General features: G+C 36.3%; 1 protein-coding gene across 3 annotated transcripts in view; it reads right to left on the bottom strand.

Annotated features, from left to right (window-relative positions):
• The window catches only part of SHLD2 (shieldin complex subunit 2), a 34,541-nt gene that overhangs the window by 4,111 nt on the left and 13,025 nt on the right, over nucleotides 1-17,405 (bottom strand). Inside the window, exons 5-6 of one of the 3 annotated variants that reach the window (XM_012788039.3) lie at nucleotides 14,540-14,746; nucleotides 4,753-4,981 (exon numbers count right to left, since the gene is read on the bottom strand). In XM_012788039.3, coding sequence (XP_012643493.2) covers nucleotides 4,753-4,981; nucleotides 14,540-14,746 — 436 coding nt within the window. The remainder of the gene's footprint in view (nucleotides 1-4,752; nucleotides 4,982-14,539; nucleotides 14,747-17,405) is intronic. The other 2 variants (XM_020280423.2, XM_076010199.1) reach the window with 2 other exon arrangements.

Raw genomic sequence — 17,405 nt, 5'->3', positions numbered from 1 at the left:
AAATTATTGGAAGGATATACAAAAAAAAAGTCTAAGGAGAAAAATCAGAGTGCCTGAAGAACTGAAAGAAGGCTGGGCAGCTGGAGCCCAGGGAGCAAGGGGAGAGTGGCAGCAGATGAGACCACAGAGGCAACAGGTGAAAGGGGAGTACTGATGGTTTTAAGCAAGGGGAGATCCCTCTGTCAGCTGGCTGGAGAATGGCCTGGAGGAGGCCAGAACAGACGGAGCCCAACTAAGAGACAACGACTGTGATGGGCTGAGCAGGAGGACCTAGTGGCTTGGATAAGGCCCAGGTGATTCTTACCAGCAGGTACTAATGTCCTATTTTGGCTTCACAGTAACTGAGGGCTCAGCTGGGGGAAGGTAAGCAGGGAAGCCACTTGCCCTCCGATGTGTGGCATGCTGTACATAATGAGAAACTGTCCTGTATAAAATGTCAGCAGTGCCCCTGTTGACTAGATGCCAGCAGTGGAGATGGAAAACAGTGGCCGAATCCATAATATAGTTCTGGATGAAAATTCTTAGGACTTGCCAATAGATCAGACAGGAGAGGTTAGAAAAAGGAATAATTCAAGGATTATGTCCAAGTTTCTAGCTTAAATAACTGGGTAGATGGTGGTGCCATTTGTCAAGAAGTATAAAAAAGGAAGAACCAGATTTGAGTGTGGTGAGCAAAAACAAGAGTGTTTGCTCTTGCTCAAGCATACCCACTCTGGGTATGCTTCAGTGTGAGATGCCTGTGGGACATCCACATAGGACTGTCAAGTACGGAATTTGATTCTTCCATGCAGGAGCTTGGAGGAGAAAGCCAGGGTGAGATGTAAGTGCAAGTTGCCAGTGTGTGGAAATGGATGGAACCATCCAGGCAGAATACACAGAAAGAACAAATGAAGAGAAAGGACAAAGAAGAGGACTCAGGATTGACCCCAATATTTAAAAGGTGGATGGAAGAGGCTGAGAAGGAACGGCCTGAGAGCCAGGCTGGAAAACCAGGAGAAGGAAGTGTCACTAAACCTAAGTGAGGAGGCTGTTTCCAGAAGGAGGAAGTGGTCTAAGATGTTAAATGCAACTCAGAGCAAATTAGAGGAGGAAGAAAAGAAGTGTCCATGGATTAGGAAACACCAAAATGGTTGGTAACCTTGGCAAAAGCCGTTTCTGTGGCATGGTGGAAGTAGAATGGAGTAAGCTGAAGTAGATTTGGAGATGTGGAAGGGGAGAGAGAATATATTTACAACTCTTGAACAAAGTTTGGCTGGGTACAAACAGAACAGAAAAACTGGGTGATAAGAAGGATATATAATATTAGCAGATGATTTTATGTGTTTTTAAAATGAGAGATACTGGGGTATGTTTATAGGATAGTATGAATGATCCATTGTGAGAAGTAATAACTGAAGATTGAGAAGGAAAAACAAAACAGGAGGCAGAAATTAATAAAGGGTTCAATCATAACAAATAACTCTCATTCCTGGAAACCCAGCTCAGACTTCTTTTCTGAACGGCATTCCTGTATATCTAACTACTTTCCAAACTTTTGTCTCTTAACAATTCAAACACCATATGAATTAGTACTTTTCCCACTATTATTTGTTTTAATAAATAACCTTATTATTCACCCAATTGTCCATAATCTGTCATGTGTCCATGACCTCCCTTTATCTGTCACTCATTCACTAAATCTTGCCAATTCTATTTTCCAACTACTCACATATCTGTCCACTTCTTTCCATTCCCACCACTTACCCTCCACTCAAGATACCACCCTCTCTCCCAGAAACATAAGGTAACAGCCTGTTAACTCTTCTCTGCACTAGCCTCATTCTAGTCTACCCTCCCCACTGTACAGCTAAACTTACTTCTAATGAACAGAATTTGGCAGAAGTGATGCCATGTGACTTCTGAGGCTACATCATAAAAAGGGCGGCTTCCATCTGGCACTCTCTTTTTGGCCTGCCTGCTCTAGGAAACGAGCTATCACTCTGGGAGAACATTCAGGCAGCTTGCATAGACACACAGGTGAAGAGCAGCTCAACTTGTCAGCCATATGTGTGCACCAGCTTGGAAATGGATCCTCTATGGAAATGGAAATAGATCCACCCCAGCCAAGCCTTTAGATGACTGCAGTCTCAGCCTACAGCTTGTCTGAAATCTCTTGAGAGAGAAAGGCAACCTCTAGTGCTGCCTTGGTAGCAGCTTTAACAAGTGGTGTGACCTATTGGTTTCTTTGTTTCTAGTACAGAAAAAAAAAAACAATGTATTTCTTGTGTTCCAAAAATGTAATTCTGAATACATAACCTGTAGAAACACTGTTAAAGATAGTGTTCAAGTTCTATTATAGCTTTAAGAACAATAACTATGCTATTTATTAATACATGTTTATTAAATGTTCATTTAATAAATGTTCATTTAGGCCGGGCGTGGTGGCTCACACCTGTAATCCTAGCACTTTGGGAGGCCGAGGCGGGCGGATTGCTCAAGGTCAGGAGTTCGAAACCAGCCTGAGCGAGACCCTGTCTCTACCAAAAATATAAATTAATTGACCAACTAAAAATATATATACAAAAAATTAGCCGGGCATGGTGGCACATGCCTGTAGTCCCAGCTACTCGGGAGGCTGAGGCAGTAGGATCGCTGAGCCCCGGAGATTGAGGTTGCTGTGAGCCAGGCTGACGCCATGGCACTCACTCTAGCCTGGGCAACAAAGTGAGACTCTGTCTCAAAAATAAATAAATAAATAAATGTTCATTTAATAAACATTTGTGGCCTGGTATGAGACTTCAATACAACATCTAATGTTGCTTCCACTGGAAAACCAGCTCCAAGTTACAAACAACAAATGTAAAACGTGATCAATCCACTCACAGTTTGGGGCTGTTATGCTGTACAAGTGTTCATTAAGTGTTTCTTAAATGGACTTACAAACTTTGTGAGTACAAGAAGTATACGTATATCAATCAGTATAACTTCCACAGTACTAAATATCAGGTAAACATATGTAGATATCTAATAAATATTTAACTGATTTTAAAAATAAGCCACGAGAGCTTTCTCTTACTCAGTTTGCTTACTGATTTATATAGATGATTTCTGAATCACATACTTGATAATTTGAAGGGAGTTTATCATTTAATTTTAATATTTTCTTCTCAAGGAAACCAAATAATCAAGACTCTAAACCTAAAAACACCTTAAAGGCTTTTAAACAAATAAACAAAAACAACTCTTGCCTTAGCAAGTCTATTCAACATTCTAGTAAAACAACAAACTAGCATTACATCTTTAATGTGGTATAGTTTAGAACTAGATGTTATATACCTCATTCTAGCTATATTATACCATGATCAGGTGAGACTGAACTGTGAAGTCCTTCCCTTGAACAGCATCTTTTAGACTGAAGACTCAAAGGCGCTCTCTTCATAAGGGATATTACTGAGCAACATTTTTGTCTAATAAATAATTATATTGAATGAAACATTTGAAATGATATAAATGTCCCCTCTGCATTTTTGATATGATATAATATCAAATATAATAATGATATAAATGTCCCCTCTGAATTTTAAGACTTTTGAGGGGTCTTAACTTTTTTTTTTTTTTTTTTTTTTTTGAGACAGAGTCTCGTTTTGTTGTCCAGGCTAGAGTGAGTGCCGTGGCGTCAGCCTAGCTCACAGCAACCTCAAACTCCTGGGCTCGAGTGATCCTTCTGCCTCAGCCTCCCGAGTAGCTGGGACTACAGGCATGCGCCACCATGCCCGGCTAATTTTTTATATGTATATCAGTTGGCCAATTGATTTCTTTCTATTTATAGTAGAGACGGGGTCTCGCTCTTGCTCAGGCTGGTTTCGAACTCCTGACCTTGAGCAATCCGCCCGCCTCGGCCTCCCAAGAGCTAGGATTACAGGCGTGAGCCACAGCGCCCGGCCCGAGGGTCTTAACTATTGATAATCAATTTTAATTATTTGTTATATACCATGCATTTAATTTAATCTTTTCCACAAAAGCAACTTTCAAAGTAAAGGAAAGATATTGATTCACTTATTTATTAACAAACATAAATAAAGGGAGATACAGTTTATATAAATTTTCTTAAAGTATGGCATGATAACATGCTGAAGATATCTGCATTTAGTTTTTCGATACTGCAGTATTTAGAAATAATCAAATTCATAAAACACTGAGTGCTATTTTGTAAAGGCATATAATTTATAAGGTAAAAATAAAAAGATTATCCAAGACACTAAACATTTATTAATATTATTTGGAAAACAATGTGCTTTTCAGTGAGCAGCTTAGCAATTTTACCATAGAACATTTATTTACTATCTTTAATTTCTAAGGAAAAGGTGGGAAGACAGGTATAGAAAGGATAAACATCTTACTAGCTTCTACAACAACTCAGAGGAAAGATCAAATACTTTTAACCTTTAAATTCTAATTATATGATATAGTGGGAAAATGAGTTATTTATGAGCCATTTAGATCTGGTTAAAAGTGTAAATGAAGCAAAAATTTTCTTCAGTATACCTTTTGAAGACAATAAAATCTCCCAATTACTGCTTTTAAAAGTTCCTCTTATGATTATTGGGCAATTTTTGCTTTCACAAATAACTAGGTGTCACTTGGGGGAAATTTTATTTTCTTGGATTAGCTCTAGTTAGTTCCTGTTAGAAAGTGAGAGTTGATAGATCTAATTTCTTAGTCATTTCCAGTCCTATAACAATAAATGTTTTCCATCAAATTGGCTTGCCTTACCTATAGTATATTCTCTTCATAGTAAATGGCAAGCAGCTAAAGCATTGTTTGTAGATCCTGTTCTCATCTGTTTCTAGTTCCAATGCACATTTTGCACAGCCAGTGTATATAACGTGGGGAAGGGAAGAGAAAATACTCTTCAGAGAACTGTGAACATTTAGAGCTATCTTCTGAGCTGCTGGAATAGGAAATGCCAGTTCTAAAATCCGGGCTTTAATCAGAACCACTGCTATAAAAGACAAACAGAAATATTATAAATTAATTGAACCGAAATTATAACGTTACAAACACGGCTAATTATATAGGCGATTTACAGTCACTATGATAAAGGATACACCAAGTCTTCTCTCCTTCACTCTTTTCCTTGGCAATCTCACTCATTTGTATCTCCAGTATTTACCCTAGAATTAAAGGGGGCATTTGTCTGCAACTCACGCAGGATTTACTTGGCTAAGGTGATTGAATAGGTGGATGTTTTCTTCTTCCCCATTCTCTGGAATCATGCAAAATAAATTTAATACCTCTTTTAGAAGAAATCCCTTCAAATAGTTGAAACTAGCTAACATGCCCTCTCCCCCCCGCTCTGTCTTCTGTCTTTTTAATTGTCAAAAGCCAAATAAGAGGGGAGTTTTTCTTCTACTCACCACTTTGTCCAATATACCAACAACTTATCCTCTTTTTAAGCTTCTTTTCTCCAACTTCTTGACCCTTATTATCCATACTCTGGGTGTGGGTTATGCAGCCACACGGGGACCCAAAGTCCCCCCCCCCTTTTTTTTTTTTGAGACAGAGTCTTACTCTGTCCCCCAGGCTAGAGTAGTGGTATCATTATAGGTCACATAAACCTCAAATTCCTGGGCTCAAGTTATCCTCTTGCCTCAGCCTTCCACGTAGCTGGGACTACAGGCATGTAACACCACACCCAGCTTATTTTTTCTATTTTTGGTAGAGATAGGGTCTTGCTCTTGCTCAGGTTGGTCTCAAACTCCTGATCTCAAGTGATCCTCCCACCTTGGCCTCCCAGAGTGCTAGGATTACAGGCGTGAGCCACCACACCTGGCCAGAAGTCCTCATTTATTAAATCTTTCTCGAATGATTCACCAGAAACCTCAAACATACCCATTCACTACTAATGGCTCATTCATTCACCTGGTAAACAAATACTAAATATTTACTATCTGCCAGACATTCTTTTTTTCTAATTTACCTTTGTCTTACTGTGTACTACTGAGGTCTATGAGATTATCTGAGCATTATTTTCCCTTCCTCTTGATCTTCAGTTTAAAGGCTTCTTTAAGCCTTCTAATTTGTTCGTTTTTATCCTTTTAGAAGTTAGAACACTCCAGGTTAAGAGTGTCACTCTGGACTCCTATTATTTTTTCTGGTTATCTTTCAGAGTCCAATTAACAGTGACGCTCCTGTTCTTCCATTTGCTTTTGTCTTTCAGGGACCAAAGATGGTTTCGTCATCTTTTCCAATCGTGTCATATATTCCTACGTTAGTTAGCAGGAGAGGGTAGGGATGGCATAGCTAACAAATTACAGCAGATTCCATATCACACCTTTCCACAGACATGTTAAATCACTAAAAATTGTTTCATAAAAGAATTCAAGCCAGACACAGTGGCATGCTCCCATAATCCTTGCTACTCAGGAGGCCAAGGCAGGAGCATTGCTTGAGTCCTGGAGTTCGAGGCCAGTCTAGGCAACATAGTGAGACCCTGTCTCAGAAAAAAAGAAATTCAAGAATTTTAGAAGAATATTAACATAATCCTATCATTTTGTAAATTTATACACCTCCTTAAAAGAATCAAAAGGTCATTCTGAATGTAGACTTTGCTTTCAAAGGGCTTACTGCCTGCCAAGCACTGAAATTTCTGCTGATGGTAGGATGAGATACTGAGTAGGCATCTTCATTTCTTTACAAGGAGTCAGTCACAGCCTCATTCCCCCTATGCTTTTGCTAAGCAAGCAGACCCTCCAAAAAAACTCTTCCATGTTGATCTCACTCTCCTTCCTTTATTTAACTAGGAAATACATTAGAAAAAAAATTGCTTCTATTAATATTTCCATGTTCTCATCTTAAAAACACATAAACAATGATAGAAACTATGAAGTCAGCCCTCATAGCTGAACATAAAGAGAATTAGAAAGGTTAAAAGGGCCTCTCTGCACACAGCCTATTAAGGACTGACAGTAACAGCACAAAGTCTCTGGCATGGTTTCCCAAAGAGTAATGCACCTCCAGGAATTCCCACAACACTCCCAATTCCCAGCCTCATTCCTAAGCTGGTAGGGTTATATCCTTAAAACCATCAACCATCAATACTACGACCACCTATTTTGTTATTGCCCATTATGTTACCTTTATTTTTAAATTTAATTCTAGGACTTCAATCCCAGCAGGTAACAGCTTTCTATAAGCAGTAGATAACAGTTCTCCAATGACCAATCTAAACATCTGTGTGAAATGATGTAGCCCCTTTAATGCTCATGGCATTCCTTCTGCTGGTGAAAAACTTTATGTGTCTTTGGACTTTGAGGGGCAGGGGGCTGGAGGGACATGTAAATATGAAAATGGTTTAGGAACCTACATGATGCTATAACATTACTTAAGATTTCACTAATTGGTATAAATCTAGAGTCTTTTGTGGCCATAAACAACTCCATTTGTTAAAGTGGCATAAAAATTTTATAGCGTAAAGCTCATAAATTTTCTATCATCTGTATTTATCTCCCAGAAATATTACTAATTTAAATTAACTGTTAGTATTAATAAACGTTTCAAAGTAAAACTAGATATATGGAGTTCTGAGAATAAAACCTCTGTATTCAATTAAAAGTTGGTTTTTGGAGAGGTGTTGTTTTTATTTTCTACTTGCATTCTCCTTAGCTTAATTTTATGATGTAACAATGCTAACCTATATGCATATCTTGAAATATATATATACATACATATGTGAATTAACACAATTAGTAAAAACTTTTGATCAAGGGAGTAAGAGACTGGATTTATGCTCCCATCTTGTGATATAATAAAAAATAAGTATTTGTTCTTTGTCCGTGGTTCCTGGCTCACAGTTCCTAAAATCCTTGGAATCTTTGGAGTGAAAAGAGTATCCTTTTTTATGTTAATGAGATGACTGGTATTTGGGGGCCCATAGCTATCTTGGGGTGGAGGGCCAGAAAGACAAAGGCATGATTAGAGGGTTGGAACTTTCAGCCCTCCCCCAACCTACCCACAGAGAGGGGCTAGAGATTGAGTCAATCACCAATAGCCAACAATTTAATCAATCATGCCTATGTAACGAGGCCTCAATAAAAACCCTAATCAATAGAGTTCAGAGAGCATCCAGGCTGGTGAACATACCAAAGTGCCAGGAGGGTGCTGTGCCCAGAGAGGGCATGAAGGCTCTGCACCTCTTTCTCCATACCTTGCTCTACATATCTCTTCCATTTTGCTATTCCTGAGTTGTAAATATGAGAGCGTTCTTGAGTTCTGTGAGCCATTCTAGCAAATTAATGAACCTGAAAGGGGGGAGTTGTAGCCAAGTCAGAAGTGTGGATACTCTAGGCACCCAATAAGTGAAGGCAGTATTGTGGGACTGAATCCTTAAGCCTGAGAAGTCTGACACTAACTCAGATAGGCAGTATAAGAATTGAATCGAACTGAATTTTAGGACATCCAGCTGGTGTCTGGAGAGTCGGAGAACTGGTTGTTAGTACGGGAAAGAACTCCACACATTTCGTGTCAGAAGTGCTGTGATTGAAAACAGTTCAGACACCCAAAATAACTAAAAAACCAAACAAAATGTACAAAACAAAAATTCTCAAGACATTGAACAAGCAACAAAAAAAAATAGTGATTCCTAAGAGGGGAGAAACAAAAAATATGAGCCCTGTGACTGCCTCAGCTTACAGATGAGAGTTTCCTGGCTGTAGTACAGGGAAGGGGACCCCAGGCAGAGCCTGGTGGTTTCTCTGAGTTGAGAGAGATGAAGCTTTGAGTCTGGAAGGCTGAGGTGGCCAGCATTCTCAGAGCAGGGTACTAAACAGATGAGAGCTGCAAAGAGAGAGAACTCTGGAGAACTGCAGACAACCCCGTTAGAGAATTCAGCTGAGTACTGACCAACACACATGACCAGAGGCCAAGGAAAGAATGTCTCAAAAGGAATACTGGGAACAACCCTTTGAGCTTTTACAGAGCCAAAAATAGTGCCTTTCCCACCAGCTAGAATGGAAAATCTCATAATGCACAAGACATTGGACAGAGAACTCAGAAGCTTCATTTGGAGGGAAATTTATAGCACTAAATACCTATACTAGAAAAAAGAAAAGTTTCATACCAATAACCTCAATTTCAACCTTAAGAAATGAGAAAAAGTAATGCCAAGTAGAACAAAGTAAATAATAAAGATCAGACAAATAACCAAAAAAAGAAAATAGAAAAATAAAAAAAAATTAGTGAAACCAAAAGGTGGTTATTGAGGAAGATCAAGAAATTTGATAAACCTCTAGTCAAATTGATCAGAAATAGAAAGAAAAGACACAAATTATCAATGTCATGTAATACCAGTATCACTACAGATTCCACAGATGTCAAAAATGATAAGAAAATATTATAACTTCATGCCAATAAATTTTTGTTGTTATGTCAACAATTTAGATGAAATGAACAAGTTTCTTAAAATCACCAAAGCTCACTCAAGAAGAAGTAGATAAGCTAAATATCCCAACATCTATTAAAGAAATTAAATTTGTAGTTAAAACCTTCCAATAAAAAAACTTCAGGCACAAATGGTTTCACTGAGGAATTCTACTAAAAATTTAAAGAAAAAAAATCATTCTAATTCTAAACAAACTCTTCCAGAAAATTGAAGAGAAGGAACTACATCCCAACTCATTCTACAAGCATTACTCTAATACTAAAACCAGAAAAACACATTATAAAAACAGAAAACTACAGACAAATTTCCCTCATGAACATAGACAAAAAAATTCTTAACAAATGTTAGCAAACTGAATCCAAAAATATATTAAAAAGATACACACACACACACATACATATATATATATCATGACCAAATTGGGTTTATCCCATGAATGCAAAATTGGCTTAACATTCAAAAAGAAATCAAAGTAATTATAATAACTGTATTAAAAGGGTTTTTGAAATTGTATGATCATCACAATAGATGGATAGAAAGCATCTGACAAATTCTAAAACCCATTTCTGATAAAGATTTTCAGCAAACCAGGACTACAAGAGAACTTCACCAATCTGATAAAAGGAAGTCTCTGAAAAAATATAGCTAACATCATTTAATAATGAAAGAATGAATGTTTTTCTCCCTAAGATCAGAAACAAGATAAAAATTTCAATTCTCACAACTTCTTTTCAATATTATACTGGAGGAGCCACCAAGAGCAGTGAGGCAAGAAAAATAAATAAAATGCATCCAGACTGGAAGGGAAGAAGCAAAACTGCCTTTACTAACAGAAAATGTGATCGTCTATATAGAAAATCCAAATCTACGGAAGTTACTATTTAATAGTGAGTTCAGTAAGTTTACAAAATACAAGATCAATATACAGAAATTGACAAACTGGTTCTATAATTCATATGGAAATGCAAAGGGCCAAAACAACTGTGAAAAAGAACAAAGTTGGAAGGCCAATGGTACCTGACTTGAAGATTTATTGCAAAGCTACAGTAACGAAAACAAGGTAGTACTGGTATAAAGATAGACAAACAGATTAATAGAACAGAAAAGAAAGTCCAAAAATAGCCCACATATATGTGGACAACTGATATTTTACAGAAGTGTAAAGGCAATCTACTGGAAAAATAATATTTACAACAAATGGTGCTTGAACAATTGGACATACATCTAAAGAGAAAGAAGAGAGAGAGCGCGCGCTTGTGCTTTGAAGCCATATCTCACACCATACACAAAAATAATTAACACAAACTGGATCATAGATCTAAATATAAAACCTAAGACTCTGAAACTCCTAAAGAAAACACAGGAGAAAAATCTTTCTTTTTTCTTTTTTTTTTTTTTTTTACAACAGAGTCTCAGTCTGTTGCCCAGGCTAGAGTGCCGTGGCATCAGCCTAGCTCACAACAACCTCAAACTCCTGGGCTTAAGCAATCCTTCTGCCTCAGACTCCCAAGTAGCTGGGACTACAGGCATGTGCCACTATGCTTGGCTAACTTTTTCTATATATTTTTAGTTGGTCAATTAATTTCTTTCTATTTTTAGTAGAGACCGGGTCTCGCTTTTGTTGAGGCTGGTCTTGAACTCCTGAGCTCTAATGATCCACATGCCTCAGCCTCTCAGAGTGCTGGGAATACCGGCGTGAGCCACTGCACCCAGCCAGAAAAATCTTTCTAACCTTGAGTTAGGCAAATATTTCTTAGATATAACACCAAAAGTACAATTCCTACAAGAACAAATGGATAAATTGGTCTTCATTAAATTTAAAACTTGTGCTCTTCAGAAGACCCAATTTAAAAAATGAAAAGATAAGCAATAGACTAGGAGAACATATTCGCAAAGCAGATATGTGATAAAGAATTTATACTCAGGATATATAAAGAACTCTCAAAATTCAGTAATAACAAAATAATTGACCAGGTGCAGTGGCTCATGCCTGTAGCCCTGGCACTTTGGGAGGCCAAGGCAGGAGGATCACCTGAGGCCAGGAGTTTGAAACCAGCCTGGGCAACATAGTGAGACCTTATCTCTACAAAAAATTTAAAATTAGCCAGGTGTAGCAGCACATGCCTATAGTCCCAGCTACTTAGGAGGCTGAGGCAAGAGGATCACTTGAGTCCAGGAGTTTGAGGTTGCAGTGAGCTGTGATTACACTCCAACCTGAGCAACAGAGCAAGACCCTGTTCTAAAGAAAAATAGAAAGGAGGAAAGAAAGAACACAATCAACTAAATTTTATTTTAATTGGCAAAAGATTTCAACTGACACTTCACCAAAGAAGACATACAGATGGCAATTAAGTATATGAAAGGATACTCAACATCATTAGCCAGTAGAGAAATGCAAATTAAAACCAAAATGAACTATCACTACACACCTATTAGAATAGCTAAAATTAAAAAGAATGTCCATGCCATGTGTTGATGAGGATGTGGAGAAAGCACTGCTGGTGGGAATATAAAATGGTACACCCACTTTGGAAATCTGTTTGGTAGTTTCTTAAAAAGTTAAATATCCACCTACTACATAATGCAACTATTTATTCCACTCCAAGGTATAAACTCAAGAGAAAAGAAAGACTATGCCCATATAAAGCTTTGTACATGTATGTTTATACAAGCTTTATTTGTAATAGCCCAAACTGGAAACAACCTAATGTCCATCAATACATGAGGAGATAAATAACGGTATATCCATACAATAAAAAGAAATGAAGTATTGTATTTGTGTCATCTCAAAAGAATTTGCTACGTGAAAAGGTGCCAGACAAAACAGTGTACATACTATATGATTCCATTTGTATAAAATCATAAAAAATTCAAACTAGTATCTAGTGATAGAAAATAGATTAGTGGTTACCTAGAAGGGTCAAGGGGCAGGGATATGTGGAAGGAGATGATTACAAAGGGCAGAAGGATGCTATCTTTATTGTGGTGATGGTTTCATGGGTTTCATTTCAAAACTCCCTTCAAATAAGTGCAGCTTATCATATGAAAATTACACCCCAAAAACCTTGTTAAAATTTTTTTTTAATGTAACACTCTGAACCACAACTTTTAAATTTTAGTGGAAATACCAAACAGGAGCATAGCATGTTAGCCAAAAGGCTTCAGAAACATACTTGAGAATCTTAGCAATTAATCTCTTAGGAGTTTCAACTTAATTCATTTTGGACTAGATTCTTTTTATTAAAAGAATTATAAAAGTAATCTTATTTCACTTCAATTACATGTAGCATTTCATAAAATCTAAAACCATATATAATCAGAAAATTATTCATGCAAATGGAATAATAAAGTTAATTTAGTATCAAGATCCAGTTTTTGAGTTATTCTCAATAACCTATAAAAGTACCACAAATGTTAATCTTATTCAAGTACTCAGAAAGTTTTGACCAACTATTTTCTTCTTCATTAAAAAATTCAAATTATGAGGCCGGGCGCGGTGGCTCACGCCTGTAATCCTAGCTCTCTGGGAGGCCGAGGCGGGCGGATTGCTCGAGGTCAGGAGTTCGAAACCAGCCTGAGCAAGAGCGAGACCTCGTCTCTACTATAAATAGAAAGAAATTAATTGGCCAACTAACATATATAGAAAAAATTAGCTGGGCATGGTGACGCGTGCCTGTAGTCCCAGCTACTCGGGAGGCTGAGGCAGGAGGATCGCTTGAGCCCAGGAGTTTGAGGTTGCTGTGAGCTAGGCTGACGCCATGGCACTCACTCTAGCCTGGGCAACAAAGCAAGACTCTGTCTCAAAAAAAAAAAAAAAAAAAAAAAAATTCAAATTATGTAACAAAATAAACCTATAAATACATCCCACTTTCTTCAACTCTTATTTCCCCTCAAAAATGCATTTACCGGCCGGGCGCGGTGGCTCACGCCTGTAATCCTAGCTCTCTGGGAGGCCGAGGCGGGCGGATTGCTCGAGGTCAGGAGTTCGAAACAAGCCTGAGCAAGAGCGAGACCCCATCTCTACTATAAATAGAAATAAATTAATTGGCCAACTAATATATATATGTATAAAAAAATTAGCCGGGCATGGTGGTGCATGCCTGTAGTCCCAGCTACTTGGGAGGCTGAGGCAGAAGGATTGCTTGAGCCAGGAGATTGAGGTTGCTGTGAACTAGGCTAACGCCACGGCACTCACTCTAGCCTAGGCAACAAAGCGAGACTCTGTCTCAAAAAAAAAAAAATAAAATAAAAAATAAATTTTAAAAAAAATGCATTTACCATTGTAGCCAGTGGAAAACTTTCTATTAGTTTCCAAAACTGATAATCACTGTCATTTACTAACTACTGGCATTTAGCAATCCTAAATATAACTTCAAATGCTGTTAATTTGTTATATCTTCAACTAGAAGTTAGCATCTTTTTAGCATTATCTCTGTACTTAGGAAACCAAAGCAATCTAGTGAAACATATTTCCCACTTAAATTGTAGAGACTGATCTACTTATTTTCACTATTGAAATTTCTATTCATTCTGAGTCTATAGCATTTTGAACCTAAAATGTATTCCTTTTGCTACTTCCCTCAAAACAAATCACTTTAATTATATTTAATTAATGGAAAGTATATATGTCTATAAAATTCATAATCAAAGGTGTTCTATGTAGTATGCTTCTGAGGATGAATTTTATAAATATATATACACACACATATTTGAGTTCATGATGCAAGTTATTACATTTTACAAACAGTAAGTAAATTTCACAGATTCCGTATCAATGTTAAAGCTTAACAATGATGTCTAGGTGACAGCTGAGTGACTTCTTAAGTTGTTCACCTCAACAGTGAGTCTGGTTAAGGTCATCAGGTCAATTTTCTATTTCTGGCTTATCAAATGATAAGCTGATGGTAACTATATACAAAACATATTTTAAGTGATCTCTAATAATTATAAATTAACCTCAAAGGATTAGAGGCAAAAAGCTAAGAAGTTGCCAATATCTCATTCAGCTATTTGCAAAGGTCTATATTTCCTTTTTATATTGATTAATACATTTTCACCACAAATGGTAGCCTTTTTGCTTACATTCAAACTAGTAGTACTTCATATATATAAAGATCTTACCTGAACACTTATCCTCGAAGTGGGTTGCTAAGTTTGACATCTTCACAAAGGAGGGTGCACTTTTTTGAAATTTTGCTTTAAATGTAATTGCCCTTATATCATCATCAAACAAGCATTCACAGGATGACCAAGGTGTTGTATGTAATTCTAGGTTTTCTAGTATGCAATTGCGCTGAACAAAAAGATATTTAAATTCCCAAATATAATCTTAAACAGAAATAAATAAAAACAAAAAGTTACCAAAAAGGAAAAAGTCCAAGCTCAGAATCACACTAAAATAGATTGATGTCACTAAATCAGTTAAATATAACTTTTATCACTAAAAGAAACAAAATATGAATGTTGCATTAAGGCAATAGGATAAGGATGCTAGAGATAATTTTAACAAAATCTTTTCTAAAGATTTCTTGGCCTCCTAAAGTAGTCAAATTTGTCATAATCAACTGCTATACAGAATAAAGAATTCTCATTTTAACATCTACAGGCAAAGATTTTTTTAAAAAAAAGGACATTGAAATGAATACAGATCTACTATAACCAATATTTTACTCATATTTTAACACCTTACTTGTCTTATTCAGCTAACTCTTCCAGAACAACAAAAGCATTTAGACACAGTAGCACCTATTTTTACTTCCCTCAGTAATAATTCTAATTCTTAAAATCACAGTAACACAGACCTTGCCAAATAATCATATTCTATATTAGTAAATTCACCTTTAAAACTATAATAAAACAAAAGGAAGTTCCTTAACACTAACTTTTCTGACAATAATTACATTACTACATTACTTTTAAATACTGTATAATGTGCCAGTGCACAGATATACCAAAATCTTAAACATTATTATAGCAATATTTATTTTGGGAAACTTTGTGTTTTTTATTTTTCACTATTATAAACAATACCATGATAAACACATTTTTAGCTAGATCTTTATGCACAGCAGTAATACATTCCCACAGTTATAATTATTGGGCCAAAGGTATCCTAAATTTTTCATATGTATTGTGAACTGTCATCAAGAAAAGTTCTGCTAATTTACATCTGCAATAGTTTGTGAGAGTAGCTGTTTTCCCATATCTTCTCTATTTCTTATGAGAAAAATCATCTATCATTATCATTTCCTGTGTTTTCAACTACTAGTAAATTTTTTCACATATTTATTGGCCATTTTTATTTCTTCTCTGGGGGCTTGTCTATTCATATTCTTTGCTCATTTATCTTTGCAGATATTTGTCTTTTGTTTATTGTATTATTTCCTGACACAATGCAATTTTTTTTCTGGTTTGTCACTTGCCTTTTAGTTTTGTATATGGCAGTTTTAATGTATAGTAGTTTTCATTGCTGCATTTAACCTACCAATCTTTTGATTCCAAATAAGTTTGCCTATATTCTCTTCTACTATTCACTGTTTCATTGTTATTTTCTTATTTTATTTTATTTTTAACCCTGACAGATGGAAAAGAATGTTTCATTGTTTTTATATTTGAATCTCCAATGCATTTGGAATTTACTTTGGCATAAACATGAAATATAGATTTAATTTTACTTTTTTCTCAAATTATTGGCTAGATGTTTCAAACATTAACTCTTCTTTTTTTTAAAAAAAGGAAAAAGTTTCAGTTTCTAATTATAAAATAAAATATATTTATTATAAAATATTTAGACAATAAGAGAAATAGGAGGTAATAGGTAAAAAAGCTTGGCCATGTTTTAATAAGCTGGCTAAAGGGTACTTAAGTTCATTATACTGAGTATTCTCTCTACTTTTGTATATGCTTAAAGGCTTTTATAATAACAAGTTTAAAAGTAAATGCAGTTGCCAACACACACATAGAATTCAAACTAAAGATATAAAGAAAAAATAAAAACCATACAAAATACTACCATACAGAAATAACCACTGCTAGCATTTTGGTATGCATATATATTTCCAGATTTTTAAATGTACATACATACTTATAGATATACTTTTAGTAAATGGGATCCTATTATACGTAAAGTTTTATAATCTACTTTTTAAACTAAATAATATATCACATACATCTTTCTAAGCTAGTGAATATACATGTTTTTGGTAGTGAATACCTTTATTTGTCCACCCAGACCACAAATGACTCCCTTAACTGTTTTTTCACCCACTGAAATAAACTCAAGCCCTCCTATACGTACTTTGTGACAATGTCTTCCTGGTCACAGTTTTTGGAATCAAATTTAGTATGGGCAATCAGATTCTCTCTGCTGGGAATTTGGAAATGGGACTGGTCTCTTGAAAGGAAAGTAAAATCAGGAAGATAGAATCACTTACGTAAGTGACCCTTCAAAATTATTATTTTCCCTTAAAAAGAATGATCTTGAGATATTGAAATAGATGTTAAAATTTAAAAACAATGGGCCGGGCGCAGTGGCTCACGCCTGTAATCCTAGCTCTCTGGGAGGCCGAGGCGGGCGGATTGCTCGAGGTCAGGAGTTCGAAACCAGCCTGAGCAAGAGCGAGACCCCGTCTCCACTATAAATAGAAAGAAATTAATTGGCCAACTAATATATACAAAAAATTAGCCGGGCATGGTGGCGAATGCCTGTAGTCCCAGCTACTTGGAAGGCTGAGGCAGGAGGATTGCTTGAGCCAGGAGTTTGAGGTTGCTGTGAGCTAGGCTGACGCCATGGCACTCACTCTAGCCTGGGCAACAAAGCGAGACTCTGTCTCAAAAAAAAAAAAAAAAAAAAAATTTAAAAACAATGGTTATGAATAAAGGTATGCTGAATGAATGAATAAATGAACAAAGAACAACTACATTTTACTTCCTGTATATATAAGTTTTCAATAATAACCTAAATACCATAGAATATCTAGAGACAACT

This window comes from Microcebus murinus, chromosome 14, assembly GCF_040939455.1.
Source record: "Microcebus murinus isolate Inina chromosome 14, M.murinus_Inina_mat1.0, whole genome shotgun sequence".
NCBI classification, from domain to species: Eukaryota; Metazoa; Chordata; class Mammalia; order Primates; family Cheirogaleidae; genus Microcebus; species Microcebus murinus.
This window is presented reverse-complemented; position numbering and strand designations above follow the sequence as displayed.